Source organism: Perca fluviatilis, chromosome 9 (assembly GCF_010015445.1).
Source record: "Perca fluviatilis chromosome 9, GENO_Pfluv_1.0, whole genome shotgun sequence".
Lineage (NCBI taxonomy): Eukaryota > Metazoa > Chordata > Actinopteri > Perciformes > Percidae > Perca > Perca fluviatilis.
The window spans coordinates 34,665,801-34,690,802 of record NC_053120.1 but is presented as its reverse complement, the minus strand read 5'-3'; the positions used below and the strand labels follow the sequence as shown (position 1 = coordinate 34,690,802).

The window sequence follows — 25,002 nt, the reverse complement described above, 5'->3', positions numbered from 1 at the left end:
CATTCATTCATTTCATTTAGTGTTATTTCTGTGTCATGCCCTAGTTTTATACAGTCTATGGCCATGCCAAACATTTATTACAAGACACCACTATGTAACATACATCTTCCGGTCTCACACATACCAAGAATGTGGAAAAAAAGACCACAAACAAGAAACAATGACAGAAACAGTACAAACAAACAAATATCTAAAGATCATCTTGAAGAGCTTTTTTCCTCTTCTCTTTACGCTTTCTCAAGATTTATATATATATATACATGCATGTATTAGAGTCAAAATCAGAAAAAAGGGCATTGTACAAAAAGGAAAAGAATAGAGTGGCAATGAATTAAATGAATTATGCCTATGAAATAGATAGACAGATGTGGCTTTATGAAATAAAAGTTCCCTGAAAACAAATAAATGTGGACTTCTGAAATAAAAGTCCCCATGCAATAAATAAAAGTAGTCCTTCAAAAAACATATTTCTATATTGAATCAGTTACTGTTCATATTTATATAGTTGTGCTTCATTCATTCATGTATTTATTTAACCATGTATTTCACTGGCATATTTATTACTTTAATATTGAATGAAATGGCATTCCAAAGAGCATACTGGATTGGAAGTGGACAATGCAGAATTTTATATATGTCAATGTGCAGAACATGTTTGGTCAGCTTCCTAGGGACTAGGGAGGACCACAATCTGCCATACCGGACGCTGTTAACTCCGGAAGATGGCAGTAATGCAAGGATGCAAGCTTCCCAAAGAAGAGAAGAAGAACATGTATTTGTTTGTCAACCCATGGATGTAGTACCAACAACCATAGTCATATAACGTTATAACTTAGCTACAGAGGAAGACCAACCGCTGGCTTTGCCTCACCTGACGCGGCTGGAACCAGTGCTGTGTTCTGTCAGTTGGTTAACGTTAAGTTACTATTAGCATCGATGTTAGTAAATGATACACGCATCAATGCTAAACGATGCCCGACACTGTCCGCAATGCAAACCAGAGAGCTCCAAAGGAGATATATCTAAAGGAGATATGTTTCCAAGCTGTCAGGGAACATTATGCTGCTCTGGGAATTGAGGCTGTTCTTGGTAAGTTAACCCTACTAGCCTGGGAGAAGACGAGTAACGTTAGCTAGCTAACAAAGAAAAGAGGGCGTTATGCTAACCCTAGCTAAATGTTATGCTAGAAGCTAGCGTGTCATTAACGTTAGCTAACGTTACACATCCTATAAGTGGAGACTGACAGCTAACGTAACGTTACACATAACTCCATTCAATAACCTTGAAAGTTATGGCCATATTTCCCAGTGAATGTACTAAAATAGCACCCACAATACCTTTCAAGAGGTTCAGAGGTAGGTAACTTAGGCCAGTGGTTCCCAAACTTTTTATGTCAAGGACCCCTAAACTGACACAAATTAGACAACGGACCCCCATTTGATAAGACTTTGTCCCAAGTATTTTGCTTTTAGATGTTTTGTTACATAAAGTGTATGAACCCCATGGCCAAGGTAGTCATATGGTCTGCAATTATGTTAACTTACTCATGGATGGAATTATCATGAAAATAAAGAATTTCCTTTTTTGCTGGGAACCCCCTCAAGGAAACCATACAGTCTATACGGGCTTGACACAGGCTTTACCTCACGGGCTTAGAATACACTTTATTGTCCCCAGGAGAAATGTGTGTTGGGCATAGTGCTGCAATCTGTTGCTTCACAGCACAAACATGTCACAGAAAAAAACATTCTAAAATCGAGAATCAACATAAAAACAACATAAGAATCTTAGGACATGAAGGACACGTATGACTGTACAGACAATACAACATCTTAAAAATACTGTAATAATACAAGTGCAAAGTGCTAGTGTATTTGTTGGACTTCGCTCTGTTGTGCTTAGATTTACTATTGGAGTTCAGCAGCTTGATAGAGGTTGGGATAAACGATAAACGCTTTACTTGTGGTGGTGATGATGATAATGATGAAAGAAAGTCTGTGTCCACTGTTGGAATGTCCTAACATTAACTAATCTGTCTTAATGTAGATCTTCCAACGCCTCTCATTACGGATCTTCTTCCTCATCTGACTGTATGTCAGCTGGATGAGCTCCAGCCTGCCCTGAACCAGAGGGGTAAGAACTGTAGTTGAAGTGCAAAAGAAAGTGTTTTGTATTTTTTTCTTCGTTCGTAGACAGTAACACTACCTTTGTTTTGATCGATGCATTGGTTTTTCAATTCAGTTCTATTCAATTTTATTTATAGTGTCAAATCACAACAGGAGTTATCTCAGGACACTATACAGATAAGAGTAGGTCATCTAGACTAGGGCTGGGCAATATATCGATATCGTGATATGTGACTACATAATGTCTGGTCTTGGATATTGTAATATGACATAAGTGTTGTCTTTTCCTGGTTTTACAGGCTACATTACAGTGATCCTACCAGACTGTTGTATCTGTTCTATTATTTGCCTTTACCCACTTAATCATTATATCCACATTACTGATGATTATTTATCACAAATCTCATTGTGTAAATATTTTGGGAAAGCACCAATTGTCAACCCTACAATATTGCCGCAATATTGATATTGAAGTATGTGGTCAGAAATATTGTGATATTTGATTTTCTCCATATCGCCCAGACCTAGTCTAGACCACACTCTATAATTTACAAAGACCCAACAACATTACTTACATCTTTATAAATACTATTTAAGTAGTTGTACATTTTTATTCCCAACTTGTATTACATTACATTTAGTACATTCATTCCTTTGTATTTTTTTAAATCTTTATTCTTTTCAATATTTATTCTTCTATTCTATCCTATTTATTATTACTTGTATATTCTGTATGTGTGCTGTGTGTCTAATATTTAGCTGCTGTAGCACTGACATTTCCCAATTTGGGATCAATAAAAGTCTATCTTATCATTATTCAGTACCTTTTTCCATTTGTCTTTTTCTTGTCTCAGGGATATCAACTCACTCTGGGTGGATTGGAGTCCTACAGGATATGTGTGGACCTAACCATGTAGGTGCACTGTCTTCTTTAATAATCAACAGTCTCATATAGTAACATCTAGAACCCATATCTAATATGTATCCTGTGTGTGTGCGTTTGTGTGTGTTACATTTTAGGTAATAGACTTCAACACAGAGGAAGCGGCCAAACACGAAGTCATGAGAATGCTTTTTACTCTCGTATTCTACGGCTTCACAAACCCCTTTGTCAAAAGAAACATCACAAATCTAAACACCCCATCCTTCCTTTGGGCTGCAGCTAAATGTATCAAACATTTTTTACTCACTACGCCAGTCGAAAGATTGACCGCTGAGCAGCGGCCACTTCTGGAGCTCTTGGAGAAGCGTATCGGGAGTGTTGGTGTATCGCAGTGCATTGATCTATCAAAGAGGAAGACACAAACTGCGCTGTATGTCCTCCATCGCCTGCTAGACCACGGTGTGGCTAAAAAGCTTGTTGTACATGTGCAATGCCCCATCATGCTGTCCTGGATCCTACATGGCAGGGGATCTCAGTATGTAAACCCTGAGCTGAGGAACCTAATGCACAGCAAAAGGGCAAGCTGCATTTCCCAAGCAGCCTCATTCAGCGCAGACGGGGCCAGTTGCAGTTCAAGTCTCGAGGCCGGGGCTTCAGAAGATCAGGATGACCAAGCCACTCCCTGCAAACGCTCCAGGTTGGAATATTACGAGGAATCCGGAGAAGTGAACTTTACTGTGGACCCGCAGGTTCTCTGTCAAAGCTTCACTCCGTGTGATGGGCGCTCATCAGGTGCTTGTCCATGGGGACAGATCGAATGTCTGGAGATCAGGCAGTGCGGGTCCAACTCCCTCAGAGTGCTAAACTCTGCCCTGCCCACATTTTTTTGCCTTCGCTCTCTAACACTTCACAGCATTGGTAAGTTTGCTAATTAAAGGTAGGATTGCGAAGATCCAGGACTTAGCCAAACATTTTGAACATCGACAAAATGGTCTCCTCAGCCCCTCCCCCCCAACAAGGGAGAATTAATGCGTGTGCATGAGCAGTGATTGACACGCAGTTAGACACCCCCCTGGTCCTGATTGGTGCATCTGAACAGGGAGCGGTGGATTTTTGCAAATCGCACTATAGTGCCAGAGAAGCCGGATTTTAAATTTTTTTTATTACCTGCTTCATGTAGTTCTACTCAAACATAGGGTCAGTTTCAGGAAATATGACAGAAATTTAGTTTTATAAGTCTTTCTTATAAGTTTGATTTAGCAGCACTGGCTGCTCTGCCATTATTCGTACAGATCAACAGCTCATTCCCTGACAAACATTTTCAAATTCTTCTTTCATAAGATAGGCTCAATGGTATCGATTGTGATATAACCGGCATTTTTGTTCCGAATGTACCACATTATGGCCATATGGTTCAAGTCTAAATCGCCTTATTTAAAATGTAATAACACTTATTTCACTAGTCAAACTGTTTTAACACAAAAACAAAAAGAGCCACAAGATGGCAGAAGGGTACTTTACAACATCTTGATTTTGCTGATCTGCAAAAAGCCACCAGATCCTGGGAGAAAAAAACAAATACTTCATCCTGCTTTTGATTTTGATGATCGAAAATTAAAGCTTTTTTTTTTTTTTTAGATAATCTTTTAGGGCATTTTAGGCCTTTATTTTCATAGGACAGCTGAATACATGAAAGAGGAGAGAGAGGGGGAACGACATGCAGCAAAGGGCCGTAGGTCGGAGTCGTCCCTGCGGCTGCTGCGTCGAGGAATAAACCTCTATATATGGACACGCTCCACCAGGTGAGCTACGCAGGCGCCCAGATTTGAAATCGTAACACCCGATGTATCATTGAGGTCTAACAAAGCTATTGAATATCTTTCCATCTGCATAAAACATTTGCAAAGCTGTTTTTTTAATGTATTTTAAATCCAGCATTGTTTCCATCCATGTTTCGCTTGCAGTCTTGTTGCTCTCTTCCTTTGTTGGTGCATTACTGCAGTGCTTCCTCTAGATCAGTTGAATAGTGTCAAAATTGGCAGCATTGTGCATGTGTCACCCGTGGCCATCTTGTACATACACGAGGCAAACCCAAAAACCTGCTCCATAGCTGCTCGAAGTTGTAAACTCCAGATGTACTGTCTTGGCCTTTAATGAGCCAGTCAGTCAGATTACCAGTCAGTGTGTGTTCAAGAACATGGGCTTCCTCTAGGGGTGGCTATGTTCACTGCTTGTGCAGATACCATATCTGAATTTTGGTACTAATACTACATTTTTTGTTGTTGTCACAAACTACAGTCAACTCATTCAGCTCCATTGTAATTCTTAGAGAACAGTATCTCAAAACCTGGACAAATAAAACTAAAACTATCTTCATAGGCAAGTGAGAATTATTTTTTCTTTTTTGTGATTTGGATGAACTGAACTTTTAACATTATTTATGCTGAATTTGTATTGCCATTGTACTATATTTTTTTGTTCAATAATGGAATTTAGGTTTTATTTATATTTTACAGCAGTACAGAAAGGTTAATGGTGAGGCACTACTGCTTTGTGTTGTGAGACTTTAAAATAGCGAAATCACACTCGATGCTTGCTTGGTCATGAATACTTGAAATACTCTGTAGGAGACAGAACTAAGTCCTGGATTTTCATTCACATGTAATATACAGTATAAATATTTTTGGCATGCTGAAATCTACATCCCAACAAAGAATGAAATGCAAATTAGAACGGTCGGGGGAGGCAGTGTTGCAGTCAGAATTTTGACATTGATCTGCAGCCAAATAAACGGATGCCGACTGTAGACAATATTGCTGTATTGCAGGGGTTTTCAAAGGTCCGCATCTGATTTTTATTCCAGGTCAAGTAAAAGGAAGTTTTTGTAACTTCGTTTTTTTTCCAACGTTTTTTTTCCACTTTGCTAGACTTTTTGCTAGACTTTTTTTCACCTTCAAAGAAAAGGTGTGGTGTGCACAGGGTTCCAAATTAACTTTTTCATAGTTAATTTTTTTTTTTGCTGGTGAGTGAAGCAAATCTACCAGCCACTTGCATGTTTTACCGGCATTTGGCTGGTAGATGGTGCTAATTTTGCATCCTGGGTGTGCACAAATGATTAGTTTGTTTGTGCAGCAACCTTCAGGGACTCGGATGTGTTGGGCCTGGCCAGAGCCCTGAAGCAGCTGTCGGAGAGTCCCCACAGCTCTCTCACGGATCTGAGCATCAGCGTCCTGCCGTACACCCGGCTCATGGGGATCCTGCTGGACGCGAGCCCCAACGTGACGTCCCTGCACGTGGAGATCCAGACTGTGATGTGGGGGCCCCGCTTCTTACCACATCATCCCAGGATGGCTGAGTTGGACGTGTCAGGTGCTGTGAAGCTTCTACCAAAGTTAGGTAACACTTAAAGTGAGCGGGATTGAGAGTGGGCATGGGCCGGTAACCGGTTTCAAGGTATGCCAGGGTTTGAAAAAGTCCCGGTTAGAAAAAGTCACGGTTTAAAAAATTCAAAAGTTTCGAAACCACTAAACACTTTTCCCTCATACCGTTCCTGCGGTAAGAGCTGTTTTTTTTTATGAGCAGTTTAGAAAGCCCTCTCTCTGCCAGTGTGCAGTGGGTTTAAAAATAAAATTAATTGTGTTCACTGGGGGAAAAAAATTATTTCCAAATAATACATTGGTAACACTTGAAGGTATCTACATAAGAGTGACATGACACTGTCATGAACACATGACCCAGTCATGACACATGAACCCTAACTCTAACCCTAACCATAACTTGTCATGACAAAAACCGAATGACACTTACTGAAAGAAGCGTTTATGACTTGTTTATAATGTTTATGACACGTTCATGACAGTGTCATGTCACTCTCATGTAAATACCTTCAAGTAAAATGTTACCAATACATTTTAAAGCTGTAATTGCAATACTGTGAAACTGGGATAGTTTTGCTGAAGGGTATAATACCGTCAGAATCTTATACCGGCCTATGCCTAACTAAGTGTGTATTCTACCTGTTGAAACATAAGATAAGTGTGGAACCAGTCCCGTGCTCAGCAACAGCAACACATCCTGTAGTGGTTAGGGGGCAGGGTAACCTCAGTGTTACAGAATGGTTTTAACCAAATTAACTTTCTCAGATTTCATTCACACGTTTAAAGGGGACTTGCTTTTTTTAACAACATGTGAAAGAAATAAAGCTTTGAGTTGTATTTGAACCACTTACTACTTCAGAATAGACAGGCAAGTTCCAGAGGCCAGTATATGGGCAATATAAACATTTAGACTGCAACTGGTATTACATTATTGGTTAATCAGTGGATTATTTACTGGGCACGTCAGAAAATAGCATATTTTTGCTTATTATTTTGTAGTACTTCTTATACAATTTTCCAAGATGACATCTTCAAATGTTTTGTGTTGTCCAGCCAGCAGTCTAAAGAAGAAGATATTTGATTCACAATTATATTAATTGTATAAAACTGAGAAAAGCAGCACTCTGAAGAAGCTAGAACCAGAGGATGTTTGGCATTTTTGCTTGAAAAATGACTTAATTGATAGTTTAGCTTTCTTTAAGTGGGGTTGTTGAGGTACTTATATGACGATAGTCATTGTATTACCTACAGGGGATGACGGATAGCACGGCAACAGTTTGGAGAAGCAGACAGGAGTACTGGCATGGAAATGGGAGCTGCTTTGGACAGGGTCAGCAGCAAAACATGTTTTAGCCAATTTACAATGCCCACCTAAAAAAAAATCCTATTTCAGTTTAAGTGTACGCTATATTTAGAATATTTTCACTGCTTTACCTTGCCGTCAGACAACCCTCTCCTCCAGTTTCCACAGAAGTTTTCCCTCCCTCTCTATCAGCTGGTCAGTCTCCCTCTGCAAAAGTTTACACCAGTTCATAAAGGTATCCTCTTGGCTCCACAGTAAACAACTTTTCCTCCCCGCAGTCATAATGTATTTTTATTTTCTTGTATTTCTTGATTAAACTGTTAAAAGTCTGTCCCATACATCTTATCTGTGGCGTAACAGAATGGGCGGAGCAGTTGCGCCTATATGTATAAATACGTTGAGAAAATGTAGTGCCAAAGGAAAAGGCTGTCTGACGGCAAGGTAAAAATAATTTTTAAGGTGACTAAAGTACGTTTTGCTGCTGACCCTGTCTACAGTAGCTTCCATGTTGGTACTCCTGTCTGCTTCTCCAAATTGTTGGCACGCTAACCGTCCTCTACTGTAGCTAATAAACTGACTGATAGTATTGTTGTTCCCTATTGATAAGTACCTTATACAACACCACCTTATACAAGGCTGAACTATCCCTTTTAAACAACGCATCATTGATCAATCAAAATTGATCAAGGAGTCTTCTGTTGATCAACTAATATTTTTGGGGCATTTTTAGGCCTTTATTTTCGACAGGACAGCTAAGACTTGAAAGGGGATAGAGAGGGGGAATGACGAGCAGCAATGGGCCGCAGGTCGGAGTTGAACCTGCGGCCGCTGCATTGAGAACTAAGCATCTTTATATGGGCGCGCGCTCTACCAGGTGAGCTACCCAGGTGCCCGTTCAACTAATAGTTGAATTGATGAATTGTTTCTGCTCTAAATAACATTGTACTCACCAAGTTAATGGCTGAGATCTGGGAACATGGTGACATCATAAAAGCAGTCAGACAATCAAGGTTTAAAAAAGGCAGGCAAACTTATTTTGGAGAGAAAAACTAAGGTAAACACTGACGGTATTTACACACAATTTCCATTATAAACATTTATCACAGATCACAGACAGAATAAGGCCCACGTTAAAGCAATGAGAGTCTCATTATGAGACCAGTAGGGCGTATATAATGACGAGGTAGACTTCCTCTGTGACAGGCAGACACCACAGTGTTCACCATGCCCTGGTGACTGACTGACAGGCTGGAGGTTGTAGGGTAGGGACGGGTTTGGGAGGGGAGAGGGAGGTGTTTTATTTTGTGTGGAGTGTAAAATGTTCTAAATAAGTAAGAAAATGTTCTATAAGTAAATAGGATAAATAGGTTTGGAATTATTTTTACAACTGAAATTATTTTTTTGTTATTACAGAGGGAAAGTACTGAAAAAGGTACTGTTTGGTACCGGAACCGAATTCCAGGTAGCGGTATCAGTACCGTAGCGGAATAAAAGTGAACGGTAGCCAACCCTAGAGACTAGAGACCAGAGTTGTATTACATTTTTGGGTTGTATCCACATGGTTGAATGCACTTCTTGTAAGTGGCTTTAGATAAAAGTGTCAGCTAAATAAATGAAATGTAATCCTAAACTGTCTTTTTTTTAAAGAGTTTGTTCCTAAAGGATTAATACAGCAGAATGTTACTGAGTTCGAAATACTAATACTGATACTAAAGTAGTGTAGTGTTTAAAAAAAAAAAGTCAATCTACGGTGACTGTTTTCTTCCGCAGAGCTGCCCCTGGAGAAGCTGGCAGTCAAAGTAGCTGAGCTCCAAACAGATCTGCACTTCATCACGTCAGTGCTTTGCCGCTCTCCACATCTCACCTCGCTTCACGTAGCCGGGATGAGATTACCCACTGGCTCCTCTCAAAGCCAACTCCTCACCGCTCTCTCAGGTAATGTGTCACGTCACTGGAAGGCTATCACCACAGTTTGAGTGTCCAGGCCTTCCTAAAGGTGTACACAAAGTGCCAGGGTATTGTGTGTTGTGAGATTTTCCACTGGGGAGTCGGGGGGAGGGGGGGAATGATCAGAGTCAACATAGTCTCGCATAGCCAGACCTTCCTCCCCAGCGCTGTGGAGGAGGGTCTGGCAATGCGAGACTAGTCATCAGTTGACATAAACACATCTACAATAAGCTAATATTTGCCTGTCGTGCCCTAATATTGGCCTGGTCATTTTATCTGTCTTAACTGTAAAACAAATATAAGCTGAAGTTCTGTCAGTAATGACATATGGTCAACCTTTAGAGTCAAGTCACTTCTTGAGGACTCTCAACTTGGAGGACATGAAGCTGTCTGACTGTCTCCCTGAGATCCTGAACCTACTGAGAGACTGCAAGTTGGAAGGTAAGAAAAGGAGGGTGACTCCTAGGAGCCATCAGTGCAAACTGAGCACCTCTGCTAGTCTTTTCCTACATGTTTACTTGATCCCAACAGGTACATGACACATAAGAGCATCTGTCTGGAGCAATCTACTGCCATCATTACAATCAACATCTACATTACCGTCATTCTACAAACCTTTGAAAAGGTCACTAATCAATAATGACTTGAAGACTTTTAAGATCTTACTGCAATTCATGAAATGTTTTTACACTTAGACCCTATTTTATTTTTATATATATATATATATATATATACATATATATATATACACACACACACACACACACACACACACACACACACACCAGGCCAAAAGTTTGGACACACCTCATTCAAATGCGTTTCCTTTTTATTTTCATGACTATTTACATTGTAGATTCTCACTGAAGGCATCAAAACTATGAATGAACACGTATGGAATTATGTACTTAACAAAAAAGTGTGAAATAACTGAAAACATGTCTTATATTTTAGATTCTTCAAAGTAGCCACCCTTTGCTTATTTATTAATAAGGGGGAAAACTTCCACTAATTAACCCTGACAAAGCACACCTGTGAAGTGAAAACCATTTCAGGTGACTACCTCATGAAGCTCATTGAGACAACACCAAGGGTTTGCAGAGTTATCAAAAAAGCAAAGGGTGGCTACTTTGAGGAATCTAAAATATAAGACATGTTTTCAGTTATTTCCACACTTTTTGTTAAGTACATAATTCCATATGTGTTCATTCATAGTTTTGATACCTTCAGTGAGAATCTACAATGTAAATAGTCAGGAAAATAAAGAAACACATTGAATGAGAAGGTGTGTCCAAACTTTGGCCTGTACCGTGTGTGTATGTATATGTGTGTGTGTTGTGTGTGTGTGTGTGTGTGTGTGTGTGTGTGTGTGTGTGTATATATATATGTGTGTGTGTGTGTATATATATATATATATATAAGCCTTTTCTTGGCTTCTGACCTCCCTCCCCTGCACAATGTTTTACCTTTTATCAAGCCTTATTGTTTTTTTTTTAAATAATGTGTGAAGAAACTAAACTAAAAGTCTCAGAAAAGTCTTAAGCTGCATTATGCAAAAGTATCGCTTAAAAATACAAGCATTCAGGCTAAAACATAAACCAGGGCTGAAAAGCACACGTTTGTTCTAGGCCCAGTGACTACTACTCTGGAGCCTTGAGCAAGGACATAGGGGACATTACCGGGTATTTAAGACTGCTTCAATTTAAGCAGATACAACATGCAAAATAGCTCTGGGGAGCTTATGTTTTTTCACCCAGCAGTTTTCCTTGGATTAGGGGTGCCACCCTAATCCACCTGCTACGCCCTGCTACATCCTGCTAAGTCCTGCTATGCCCTGCAGTGCCCTGCTACGTCCTGCTACACCTTGTAACGCCCTGCTGTGCCCTGCTACACCATGAACTACTGCAACTACTATTTTTAGTCATAGTACCATTATCTTTATTGTGACTATTATTGCCGCTGTTCATCGTACCCCCAACTAGAGCTGGGCAATATATCGATATTATATCGATATCGTGATATGAGACTGGATATCGTCTTAGATTTTGGATATCATAATATCGTGATATGGCATAAGTGTTGTCTTTTCCTGGTTTTAAAGGCTGCATTACAGTAAGGTGATGTCATTTTCTGAACTTACCAGACTGTTGTAACTTGCCTTTAATTTGCCTTTACCCACTTAGTTATTAGATCCACATTACTGATGATTATTTATCAAAAATCTCATTGTGTAAATATTTTGTGAAAGCACCAATTGTCAACCCTACAATATCGTTGCGGTATCGATATCGAGGTATTTGGTAAAAAATATCGTGATATTTGATTTTCTCCATATCGCCCAGCCCTACCCCCAACCACCTACCAAGAGCCTGGGTCCGTCCGAGGTTTCTTCCTAAAGGGAGTTTTTCCTCGCCACTGTCGCACTAAATGCTTGCTCTTGGGGTAATTACTGGAATTGTTGGGTCTTTGTAAATTATAGAGTGTGGTCTAGACCGACTCTATCTGTAAAGTGTCTTGAGATAACTCTTGTTATGATTTGATACGATAAATAAAATTGAATTGAATTGAAAATGCTTAATGCATCTTTACTGGCACCTGTTAGTGACTTTATTATTCTCCATCAGCGTTTCTTTTCTCATTGGAAGGTCTGAAAGGGAATTCCTCATGTTCTTTGCTCGTTTCCTCTCTCTCCGTCTCCCAGAGCTGCGGTTTAATGACTGCCGCCTTCTGGAGAAGTGGAGCGACAAGGAGGAGAATCTGCAGCAGCTGGTGGCTGCTCTGAAGACGGTGCCTTCCCTCCACACACTCAGCCTGGCTCAGAATCGGCTCGGTGAGCACATGAAAATATGGATTCATGCATGTTTAAACAGGCTAGTGTGGACAGGGATTAACAGGTTAGAAGAAAGTCTCAGTAGCACTCCCTCTTAACCGAAAGGTGACTTAAAACCTACCTTTTTAGTCAGGCCTTTTAATAAACAACTTATTTATTTATTTTCTTTATCTATCTACTTATGGTCTATTTGTTCATTTATTTATATGTAGTTTGTTTTAGTTGTTGTATGAAGCACTTTGTGCTACATTTACATGGATGAAAAGTGCTATATAAATGAAGTCTGATTGATTGTATCTATTCTTTTGGTGTATCTCTAAATCGTGAATTTTTGAAAGCAAATGTTTCAACTGTGTTAAATAATGGGACTGTCTCTGTCTACAGCCAAGAACGTGTGTGTGCTGGCAGAGCTGTTCTCAGGACCCTCACCGAGCTCAGTGAAACGACTCGACATCAGGTGAGAGCTGCAGGCAGCGGCAGGAGGATGTCTCAAGCCGCCTACACATGAGCCGCAGTAAAATCGCTCTGCGCTGGCTATTTACTGGCTTATTGTTTCCCTATAGGGAGAGCAGCGCTCCGCATTCAGATTTTTCCAACTTTGACCTTGTTGCCGCCGACCTTTTAAGGCGCAACCCGTTCCAGAACGTTATTGCGCTGTGTTGAGCCTCTGTGCTCCGCGCCCTACCTCACGGTTTTGCCGCGGATCATGTGTAGGCTTCAACGCTTCTCTGGTGGTCGGATTTGAAGGAGTAGTTATTAGCTGATGTACCACTCGGTCCTATAGTCAAACGATTAAAATATTGAATCGCGATTAATCGCATTAATGTCATAGTTAACTCGCAATTAATCGCACATTCTTATCTATTGTCCCATTATTTTTTTTCTCATTTTAATGCTCTTATCAACATGGAAAAGTGGATGGGCTTGCTTTGTGCTTTTGTCGCCTGGCTTTGGCGAGGGGGGCGGGGCGGGAAATTTGCATCAGCTGTGTGCTTGGCCATAAGTGGTATTTCAGACTGGACGTGCTGCGATGATAGCTCAGTTCACAACGACAAAACACACAGATCACTTTGGTCTTGTCAATGGAACCATTTGGCAACTTTTTAAAAGTAAACTTTCCATTCAGAATCGTATTGGCATCCATTGAGGCTGTTCTCGCTCGCCATCCACTCAAAACGTAACGTTAGCCTACTACTCTTTGGCCGGCTCGCAAGCCCAAACAAGTGTGTGCGGCGTGCCTGTTGTTTTGTTTCCGGTCTAGCTAGATCCCGTGTGGTGTAGTTTTTCTAACGTTACTAGTTGTTGCAACAGCATGTGAAAAAAAAGTTTGCTAGGCCAAAAAGAACGTTAATCTTGCGCTAAAAAAATTGACGCCGTTAAAATGGGTTTGCGTTAACGCCGTTAATAATGCGTTTAACTGACAGCACTAATAGTTTTTTTCATTTTATTTTTTTTTTTTAATCAGCAATTCCAAGTTTTTTTTTTGTTGTTTTTTTTAAGATTATTTTTTGGGCATTTCCTCCTTTAATCATCAGGACAGCTTGATTATAAAAGGAAAGAGAGAGGGGGGAAGACATGCAGGAAGTTGCTGCAGATCGGACTTGAACCCTGGGCCTCCGTGTTGAGTAATAAACCTCTACATACAGGCGTGCGCTCTACCAACTGTGCTTGGGCGCACAAGTAATAAAGTTATAATAAGAGTCTAAATATGTTAGCATGTGTGTATTGTATTAAAGTGCTAATATTATGCAAATTTTCAGGTTCATAATTGTATTTTGAGGTAAAAATCACCATATTTTTGTTGTACTGCACATTGCTGCAGCTCCTCTTTTCACCCTGTAGAATATTAGCTGGGTGTAGTCATTGAGGAACTGGTTCAAGGAAATGTCTCTGACACATAGAAGGTTAAAGGGGTGATAGAATGCAAAACCGATTTTACCCTGTCATAGTTGAATAACGACAGTTCGGTGGGTAAATAGGACATACGTAGAAGCTCAAAATCCCATTGACACCCCTTTACTATGAAATCGGACACCGTTGTTAGCTTTATAAGATATTTAGCTAGATGTTGTATACGTTGCGTGACGAAATTCAAACTGTAAATATACTCGAATTACGACCAAAAATGAAGCTAACTATCCGTGATTTGTAGCTACACAGGTAGCTAGGATTGAAGGGACAGTTGCAGCTAACGGAAGCCCTACTCTTCACAAATATTCATTAATTTGAAATCGGACACCGTTGTTAACTTTATAAGACATTTAGTTAGATTTTATATACGTGGCGTGACGAAATTCAAACTGTAAATATACTCGGAATGACCCCGAAAATGAAGCTAACTATCCGTGATTTGTAGCTACAAATCTACATCCAGCCGCAGGCTCTATCAATGGGACTCGCTGACAAGCGGCGTTTATTTCCCCAATCGTTTGTTTAAATAACTCAACACATTATAATTACACACATTAAAATAGTAACTGGAACCTGTGGTAAGAGAATGCTGGCGTAACAAGCTCGCTGACCGCACTCTCACTCACATACACCGGGCATTTAGCTAGCAGGAAGAGGGGAGTTGCAGTCCCTGGAGCTCTGTCAGGGCAGGGGCATTTGGTTGTCATTAGCCCAAGAGACGGTGACTTTGCGCGGGTATGGAGTGCTGTGGGCTGCCAGTCGTGACGGAGCTCCAAGTACCTCATAGCAGGCCGGGGTCTGTGAAGGAAGGCAGGCCGGGCGGCGAGGCAGCAACACAGGCAGCAACACAGGCAGCAACACAGGCAGCACCGGCGCTGAACTCCGACACCCAGTCGGACAAAATTTGTTTCAGAAGTGAATTTTGTAATGGAATAGCCCGATAAACAATGTATAACTTTGCAGTGTCTGAAATATGAGAGTCTCCCATGTGTTTCTATGTAGTTTGCTCAAACCAATCAGCATGTAGCTCATTCAGAATATTAATGAGCATACCATATTTGGAAGAAAAGCTCTTGTTTCAAATAGAGCCATATTCACAGGGTAGTTAAGGGCCTAACAAAATAGCATTCGGGCAATTTTCAACCCAACCAATGTTACATACCCCATTAGAAGACCTTAAGGAACTGTAAAATACCCTATATAATCATTCTATCACCCCTTTAAGCCTTTAACTATAGTTCAAGCCTTTTATGGCATAAGAATGCATTGTATACCAGACAGATAAGCAGAAGAACAGGAAAAGAAAGTTAAGAGATTAGGAGAGGAAGTTGCATCACACAGAGGCCCCGACCTTGGTGTGTGTGTTTGTGAAAGATAACGGTTTCTGTCTAGGCACTAGGAGACACCTCCTGTGAGGAGAGAATAAAGACACAGGGAAAAGCTTAGATCGGAGTTGATTCAAACCGAGTTCCTGGTGGACCGGGCTTTGACTTAAAGGTGCTGTAGGTTTTTTTGAACATCGACAACTTTTCAGTCCCTCCCCCCTTTCTGTTAAAGCCCAAAACAGTCTCCTCAGCCCCTCCCCCGATAAGGGAGAATGAATGCGTGTGCATGAGCAGTGATTGACACACAGTTGGACAACCAACAAAAATGTTTCGGGTGTGTCGAGCCTGGCTGGCCGCTCAGCGCCTTCAGACAAAGCTCAAGGTAACAGGCTAACGACCAGAGGTGTATAGTCCAGGTGCCAGAAAGTAGAAATCCTGTCCAGCAGCTGTCCCAACCATCACTGCACCAGCTCCTCTACCAGGTAGATGAGCTCGTTAGTAAAAACACCTGTTCTAGATGTAGAGGCAGATCCAAAAACATGGCAGGATTTTTACTTTCTGGCACCTGGACTATACACCTCTGCTAACGACTTATTAGCTAGCCAAACACCGAGCGGCTCCATTAATCTGCTAGAACAAACGGAGCGTGCAGCCGCCGCACTCTAACATCTGTTGATCCGTGCAGGACTTCACGGTGAGCGGACTGTTTAGAGACCATGTGACTACAGGTAACGTTAAAGGTTCGCTGCTACTGTAGCGGAGCTGCAAGTAAACCAGGGCTCTCAAGTGTCGCACATTGCGCGTGACAGTCACTCATTTCGGTCTTTTGTCACGCAGTCCCCACACATTGTATTTCTCACGCGGAAAAACTATAATATATTTAATTAATTCAATTCATTAATAAATATATATTTAATATGCGCCGCCGCCAATAATTTTTTTCTGGCGCGCCGCTCTCACTATGAAACTGACAGGAATCAATCGTGTCTCCCCCTATGGTCTCCCCCATTGACATATATAGAGTTCTTAGTCGAGCCTGCCACTTATCAGCCAATCAAAAGAAAAAGAAAGGGGCTACACAATAGCCAATCAGAAAATAGCACTATTGTATCTGGGTAAGATTTAACGCAACAACCAATGAGAAAAAAGCATGGAGCAGCGTACAGACACGTTCATTCATTCAGATCTGGGGCCCTATTTTAACGATCTGAAACGCAAGTGTGAAACGCCAAATGCAAGTATCTTTGTGGGCGGATCTCTGGCGCTGTTGCTATGATACCGGCGGGATAAATGACTCTTGCGCCCGACGCAAATCTTAAATGGGTTGGTCTGAAGTAGCTAGGTGTGGTTTGGGCGTAACGTGAAAATAACCAATCAGAGCGTCATCTCACATTCCCTTTAAGAGCAGGCGTATTGTTCCGTGGCGGATTGCTATTATGACGGCGGATTTACCTGGCGCACGCCAGCGGGAGCTGTCCGGGATGCGGCAAAGTAACAAATGCCCGTCTTGGCCCGGTGGCGATGTTGCTGCGGCCTCTCGGGCGCGTCTCCTCAAGTCTGGAGAGGATCGCTGCAGCCATGGAGCGTGGGCCTCCAAACGCACCACCTGCACCTGTTGTGCCCCTTCCTCCTCCACCCACTCCATCTCCGTCCACCCGCTCCACCAGGAGCGCATCGCGCATTACTCCAGATTCACCAGATTCCGCCTGAGTGTCCAATCCCACCGTAGTTCAACATCACGTCTCCTTAAGTCCTCTAATATTTCCTCATTTATGTCATCAACACATCCATGATTCATGGAAATGTTGTGTAAAACACAACAAGCCACAAAGAATGCTGGGACTTTTTGAGGACTGTACTGTAAAGTGCCTCCTGACCTATCCAAACAGCTGAAGCGCATTTTCAGTAATATTTTTCTTTGTAATTATGTATGGTTTTCAAAAATGGGAACTGCTGTAGATGAGAGAAGTGTATGCGCGTTGTGCACACGCTACATTATGGCCAAGCATGCGCCCCTAAAATAGCATCTGAATAACGCGCCACTGACTTTAGACCAGGTTTTTCCTGGTCAGTGGTGGAATTGTTTTCTGAAACTGCAAAATAGGACTACGTAACGTTTGCGCCTGAACACGCCTCCTCTTTTCGCTGAACCGCCCCCCGCGAGCGCAAATACATTCCCTAATTTACCGACGTGCGTCTGTGGAGGGAAAAGTCCGCTGTGCGTCGGGTGCAAAATAGGAATGATACATGCGTCGGTGTACAAAGGCAATTGCGCTGAATGCAAGATAGGGCCCCTGGTCTGTCTGATATTTACCGTCTCAGCAGAGCAATCATGTAATGCACAGCAGACTACGGTGCAGGTAGATTATTTTCTGAAATATAGTGACTTTATTCTCGTAATAGCCTAGTTTTTTTTAGGTACTTTATTTTTCTCAAAATATCATGACTCCTCCAAATCTCAGAACACATATATTTTGAATGTGCACAAAGTTTTGAACATGAGCAGAAATCTTGCTCAAAACACATCTGGAATATTACAGTCCAGGGGTGTATTAATTCATTAAAATGAATTTATCATTGAGGTGAATAATTGTCATATGCACATTTAAGGAGGTTACTTCCTCAACAAAAGATGCCACTCTTGCCTGTCCTTAAAACTTAAGAGCCCTGAGTAAACGCTGAACTGAGCTGTGTGTTTTCAGTGTTAAACACAGCTGCAGGTATTCATGCACGACTGTTGTTGGTGATACAGAGGTGGAAGACTCTTACACTCAGATCGTGTATTAAAAGTAGTACAAGTACAAGTCCTGCATTCAACATTGTCCTTAAATAATAGAAAAAAATATTATCAAAATATACTGTACTTAAAGTACCAAAAGTAAAAGTGCTCTTATGCAGTGTAATTATCTTATTTTATTGGATTATATTATAACCCAATAAATTGTATTAAATGACTGATACTTTAAATACAATGTGTTATTTAATTCAAGTAGCCTACTTGTACATAATTATTTTCTAGGTTTTTAAATTTATACAGATTTGACATTTTCCCCTCATACTTCTGTTGGAATGGGTACGAAGTTGGCATTGAATTTCATTTGAAATGGTATTAAAAAGGTCTTAAAAAGCCTTGAATTTAAGTTGGAGGATCCTGGGGGTACCCTGCAAAGAGATGAGATGTAATACGTCTCCATAGCAGCAGGCGGCGCTAATCTGTATTGTTGCCCAAAAAATGAACGCGTTTGTTTTCTCCGGAAATTCAAAGCCAGACTGTCATGGCGGCCGTTCAGAATACGATCTCATATTGTACTAAAATAGTTCACTGAAACATGTTTGTGAAAACATTTCAAGCAAGAAATAGGCCATGCAGTTGCTGAATCTGTCTTCATTTCAGATCAACAAAGTTTAAAAGAGTCAGTTTAAAAGATTTTCATCAGATTTTGAGAGACTCTAGTCAGGCTCATTCTGCTCGCCATTTCCGGGTGAGTCCCGTCTGCCCTGCCTCCGACTGAACATGTCAGGTCGGCCAAAATGAACGCCGACATCCCCCCAGACTGACGACTGCACGGAACACACCGAACAGACTCGAGTCACTGACCTCGCCAGACTGTCAAACGGCCGATTATCTCCTTGGTGTGTCAGCACCTTAAGTCTTACCTACTGCACCTTTAAGGTCTGTGGCTAGGGAAACTTAGACTCTGTTTGAACCCACAATTATGTTGTAACTTTTATGCTGGACTCAGTAAACTTTGCTTAACTGAACCCTTCTCAGATTGATCCTTGTGTTCTGGTAAACTTAAGTCCGATGAAAGAAGGTGCGGGCCTTATTTCGGGCTTGTCTTTTGGACAGAATTCCTTACACTACCAAGTGAGGCATCTCACTTTTGTTCCATCACTTTTTTTGGGGGGCATTTTTAGGCCTTTATTGACAGGACAGCTGGAGAAATGGAAGGTGAAAGAGAGGGGGAATGACATGCAGCAAAGGGCTGCAGGTTAGAGTCGAACCCGGGCCCGCTGCATAGACGAGTAAACCTCTATACAGTGCCTTGCGAAAGTATTCGGCCCCCTTGAACTTTTCGACCTTTTGCCACATTTCAGGCCTCAAACATAAAGATATAAAACTGTAATTTTTTGTGAAGAATCAACAACAAGTGGGACACAATCATGAAGTGGAACGAAATTTATTGGATATTTCAAACCTTTTAAACAAATAAAAAACTGAAATATTGGGCGTGCAAAATTATTCAGCCCCCTTAAGTTAATACTTTGTAAGCGCCACCTTTTGCTGCGATTACAGCTGTAAGTTCGCTTGGGGTATGTCTCTATCAGTTTTGCACATCGAGAGACTGACATTTTTGCCCATTCCTCCTTGCAAAACAGCTCGAGCTCAGTGAGGTTGGATGGAGAGCGTTTGTGAACAGCAGTTTTCAGTTCTTTCCACAGATTCTCGATTGGATTCAGGTCTGGACTTTGACTTGGCCATTCTAACACCTGGATATGTTTATTTGTGAACCATTCCATTGTAGATTTTGCTTTATGTTTTGGATCATTGTCTTGTTGGAAGACAAATCTCCGTCCCAGTCTCAGGTCTTTTGCAGACTCCATCAGGTTTTCTTCCAGAATGGTCCTGTATTTGGCTCCATCCATCTTCCCATCAATTTTAACCATCTTCCCTGTCCCTGCTGAAGAAAAGCAGGCCCAAACCATGATGCTGCCACCACCATGTTTGACAGTGGGGATGGTGTGTTCAGGGTGATGAGCTGTGTTGCTTTTACGCCAAACATAACGTTATGCATTGTTGCCAAAAAGTTCGATTTTGGTTTCATCTGACCACAGCACCTTCTTCCACATGTTTGGTGTGTCTCCCAGGTGGCTTTTGGCAAACTTTAAACGACACTTTTTATGGATATCTTTAAGAAATGGCTTTCTTCTTGCCACTCTTCCATAAAAGGCCAGATTTGTGCAGTATACGACTGATTGTTGTCCTATGGACAGAGTCTCCCGCCTCAGCTGTAGATCTCTGCAGTTCATCCAGAGTGATCATGGGCCTCTTGGCTGCATCTCTGATCAGTCTTAACATTGTATGAGCTGAAAGTTTAGAGGGACGGCCGGGTCTTCGTAGATTTGTAGTGGTCTGATACTCCTTCCATTTCAATATTATCGCTTGCACAGTGCTCCTTGGGATTTTTAAAGCTTGCGAAATCTTTTTGTATCCAAATCCGGCTTTAAACTTCTCCACAACAGTATCTCGGACCTGCCTGGTGTGTTCCTTGTTCTTCATGATGCTCTCTGCGCTTTACACGGACCTCTGAGACTATCACAGAGCAGGTGCATTTATAAGGAGACTTGATTACACACAGCTGGATTCTATTTATCATCATTAGTCATTTAGGTCAACATTGGATCATTCAGAGATCCTCACTGAACTTCTGGAGAGAGTTTGCTGCACTGAAAGTAAAGGGGCTGAATAATTTTGCACGCCCACTTTTTCAGTTTTTTATTTGTTAAAAAAGTTTGAAATAGCCAATGAATTTCGTTCCACTTCATAATTGGGACCCACTTGTTGTTGATTCTTCACAAAAAATTACAGATTTATATCTTTATGTTTGAGGCCTGAAATGTGGCAAAAGGTCGAAACGTTCAAGGGGGCCGAATACTTTCGCAAGGCACTGTATATGGGCGCCCGCTCTACCAACTGAGCTATCCGGGCGCCCTTCTGTTCCATTTTTGTTGGGAGTCGCACATGCGCAGTACCTAGGTAAGGACTACTAGCCAGTCAGAAGCAGAGTATGAGGGCGTGCCATGCTAGCAGCTAGGCGAGCATTATAACATGTGTTACAAAGTGCCGCACGTTTGTCTCTGAAGTAAAGGCTGGACTACAATAGAGCTGTTTGGAGCAGTTGGTGAACAGTGTTTTCTGTTGGAGATGGTAAGTCCCTTTGGGGTGGACTTTTGGCTTTTTCACTTTGTAAACCTATAACGTGCACAAAAAAGATATATAACACATAAAGATAAGGGAAAAGTCAAAAAGCATAATATGAGCACTTTAAGTTACAGAATGCCACACAAAGTGTACGTTACATTTCCAATAATGAATGCATAGTTTGCCCCATACTATCATGTTTCACAACACTCATTGTAGATTTAGTTTAGAGTTATTTTTTATTACATTATACCATAATTTCCATGTGCTGCCTTTTGTCCTGAACAGCTCCAACTTCATTCAGCCCGCTGAGCTGCTGGAGTTCGCTAAGAGATTGAGGACACATCCTCCGCTAAACCGATTGACCCTTGACCTCAGGAAAAACCCAGGGGATCGGGACCCCGACACATGGAACGCGGCGCTGAAGAGGCTCCGTCCCTTCTGCGTTCTCCTGGTGGAAGGATGGAACTCCACCGACACGATGGCTGACCACATCAGCAACATGTGAACAAAGCTAGAGGAACAACGGAGTGGCAGACACTCCCTGTTGGAGCGAAAAGTGGCTGTAAAGTTAGCAGAGGTTTGACAGAAGAGTGATTGTGGTCATTTTGTGTTCGGTTCAGACAGCAGGAGGTTCCAATGAAAGGTTTTTATGAAGTTTTGGTAACACTTTACTTTAAGTTTTCTACATAAGAGTGACATGACACGGTCATGAATGCATGACACTCACATGACACTCACATGACACTGTCATGACACAGTCATGACACATGAACCCTGACCCTAACCCTAACGTGTCATGACAAAACCGAATGACACTTACTAAAAAAGAGTTATGTCATAAACGTTTATGACTTGTTTATAATGTTTTATGACACGTTCATGACAGTGTCATGTCAGTCTTACGTAGAAAAGTTAAAGTAAAGTATAACCGAAGTTTTTAGGCTTTTTTTTTTTAACTTCCCAAACCACACCTGCAGCAAGAGTCATTTCTCCACTGTCCATTTCATGCAGTATTGTTCTAAACATATAGTAGTTCAACATGTTTAAATACACAACTTCCATTCTGTCTAAATTGCGAACTAGAGTGCAACATGTGTACATAGTGTTCTGAGCATTCGGCTGGAAAGAGAAGGGGATGAAGCCGTAGGAGGGGGTGCTTATTGACATTTTGTTCATCTACCATAATTACAATTAAAAAATATAAATATATATATAAAAAAAAGTCCTTATTTTTGCTTTAATTAGTTGTGACATTTCATTAGTTCTATGAATGTTACATCTATTTCATTTGTTCTCTTGTATCAGAGTGCTGGTTGCACTGTTGGAAAATAAAAGGAGCGTCCCATTAGTTTGACATTTGAATCATTTATTAAACCAACGTCCGTTACACTTCCAGAGTCTTCCCTTGGACAGAGTGTGAGTGAGAGTGGACATTAAGATACAACTGGGGAAAAAAAAAAACCTGGAGGGTTGACGTCAGAGGTGAAGAGCAGTTTCACAGCAGCTTTCTCACACCGTCTCTTCATTGTCATTTTCTTTACATTAGACGAACAGTATCGACACCGACTACCAAATCATTAGTAGGAACGAAGTAGAAAAAAAAACAATCAGAAAAACGGATTAAAAGAGCGTAATCTTTTTCTTAGTGGATTTTTTTTTTTTTAAAGCTAAATACTGTAACACTTATTTTCTGTAAATTCAGTTTTGTTTTCCTTGTATGTTCTCATATTTTTAGTAAATTCAAGTCGAAGAGAGTGAAGACCCTATGTCTGCATGCTAATCTGTTGATTTGCTGGGTCTCATCTACAACCATCTCTTACATAAAACAAAGACACTCTCACAAACGCACAACACTTGCACACTCGTACACACTGCCGCAACATTTCAGCTTGGCCACGCTATCCCCAAGGCTTCTCATTCACTGTGATTTTACAGGAAATCAAATTAAAACATTTGGCCATATTCATACCTCCTAAAGAAATCAGTTGTCAAATGAGGGACAGGTTTGTTACGAGGACTTTTTCTTATATCTTTGACTTTAACTGAAACTTGTGCCCTTTTTTTTAAATTATTTTCTCTAAGAAACAATTGGCTGTCAGAAAAGATGAGCTCAGATATTCTGATTATCATAATGCGAAAATATATTCACATTTGTAACTGCCGTAGCAACCTAGCACGTTGACAGCTGCAGATGGCATGTTCAATGTCTCAGTTAGAGGGTGGGAAACTAACTGGACCCAGGATGACTTACTACTAAAGTAACTACTGGTGTAGTTCACAAATTGTATCTTGTTGGTTAGTAAGATAGTCACCGATAAATCTAAGGGTCACTTGTGTGGCGTAGAGTTAGGACTGTTTAAACCTGGCAACCCCACTATGAGGACAGGACGATGGCATCATGTTTTTGTTTTTCTTGCATTTAGCAGCTAGTTTGATTCTAAGATGGTGTGTTGGGGGGGGGAGGGAGGGGGGGTCTCTCTTTGCACAAAATGTTTGCAGCATGGTTCAGCGATAGATGGCGTTGCAGCTACTGTAGATCGATGGCTGACGCCTGCAACCCGTAATCTGCCCAGACCATAACAAAAGTCAAAACTATTCCTCGAGACAAATCACTTCTTTTTGGAGTATGAATCAGACGTACAGTTACAGATATCGGGGCTTCAAAACACTTTGTGGTAGGCGTACTTGAGGGGATTGTGGGTGGAAGTCCGCAGACTGTTTGGAGATGGATTTTAAATAGCCACTTTTAGACCTTTATCAAAGTGAGCAAAATGTACACTAACCAGACTTAGGGGGGGGGGGAGAAAAATGAAAGAATCCCCGCCCTGTTGCAATATCTTTCACAGCCATATCCACTGTTACATGTGGTGATTTTTCTTTTCTCTATATACTTACTTTTATATAGTCTGTGACTGTGACAGTGACAATGTTCTCTTTGTGGAGTGCGTATGTTAGAGTGAGTGAACTGCACATCACACTCTCACACACACACACACACACACACACACACACACACACACACACACACACACACACACACACACACACACACACACACACACACACACACACACACACACACACACACACACACACACACACACACACACACACACACACACACACACACACACACACATCACAGTCTCTTCAAAAAGAAAAAAAAAGTTTCTTTAGCCAAAGATTAACTGTAATATCTGGACCTTTTTTTTGTTTTTTCAACACATATGTGTCCTACCATAATGAAAACTACAGTTGATTGCACATCCACACAATCTCTCACTCACTCTCTCACACGCACACACACACACACACACACACACACACACACACACACACACACACACACACACACACACACACACACACACACA

The 25,002-nt window shown here is 41.2% G+C and overlaps 1 protein-coding gene across 2 annotated transcripts; it reads left to right on the top strand.

The window, feature by feature from the left end:
* The first annotated feature begins 698 nt into the window (after positions 1–698).
* Positions 699–22,386, top strand: lrrc41 (leucine rich repeat containing 41). Of its 2 annotated transcripts, none has more exons than XM_039810433.1 (10): positions 699–1,089; positions 2,047–2,133; positions 2,981–3,039; positions 3,147–3,927; positions 6,142–6,378; positions 9,460–9,624; positions 9,979–10,077; positions 12,338–12,466; positions 12,851–12,923; positions 21,914–22,386. In XM_039810433.1, the coding sequence occupies exons 1-10, from the start codon at positions 972–974 to the stop codon at positions 22,131–22,133; spliced, it is 1,968 nt and encodes a 655-aa protein (XP_039666367.1). In that variant the 5' UTR covers positions 699–971; the 3' UTR covers positions 22,134–22,386. The 2 variants fall into 2 exon arrangements, with proteins under 2 accessions (XP_039666367.1, XP_039666366.1); XM_039810432.1 differs by having other exon boundaries at positions 6,142–6,405.
* Positions 22,387–25,002: the final 2,616 nt, after the last annotated feature.

Excerpts from the sequence above, each read along its gene's own strand:
- lrrc41 (XM_039810432.1), top strand. The coding sequence starts at position 972 with ATGCCCGACACTGTCCGCAATGCAAACCAGAGAGCTCCAAAGGAGATA. Across the intron at positions 3,040-3,146 it reads ATATGTGTGGACCTAACCAT|GTAATAGACTTCAACACAGA; the intron begins GTAGGTGCACTG and ends GTTACATTTTAG. Across the intron at positions 10,078-12,337 it reads GAGAGACTGCAAGTTGGAAG|AGCTGCGGTTTAATGACTGC; the intron begins GTAAGAAAAGGA and ends TCCGTCTCCCAG.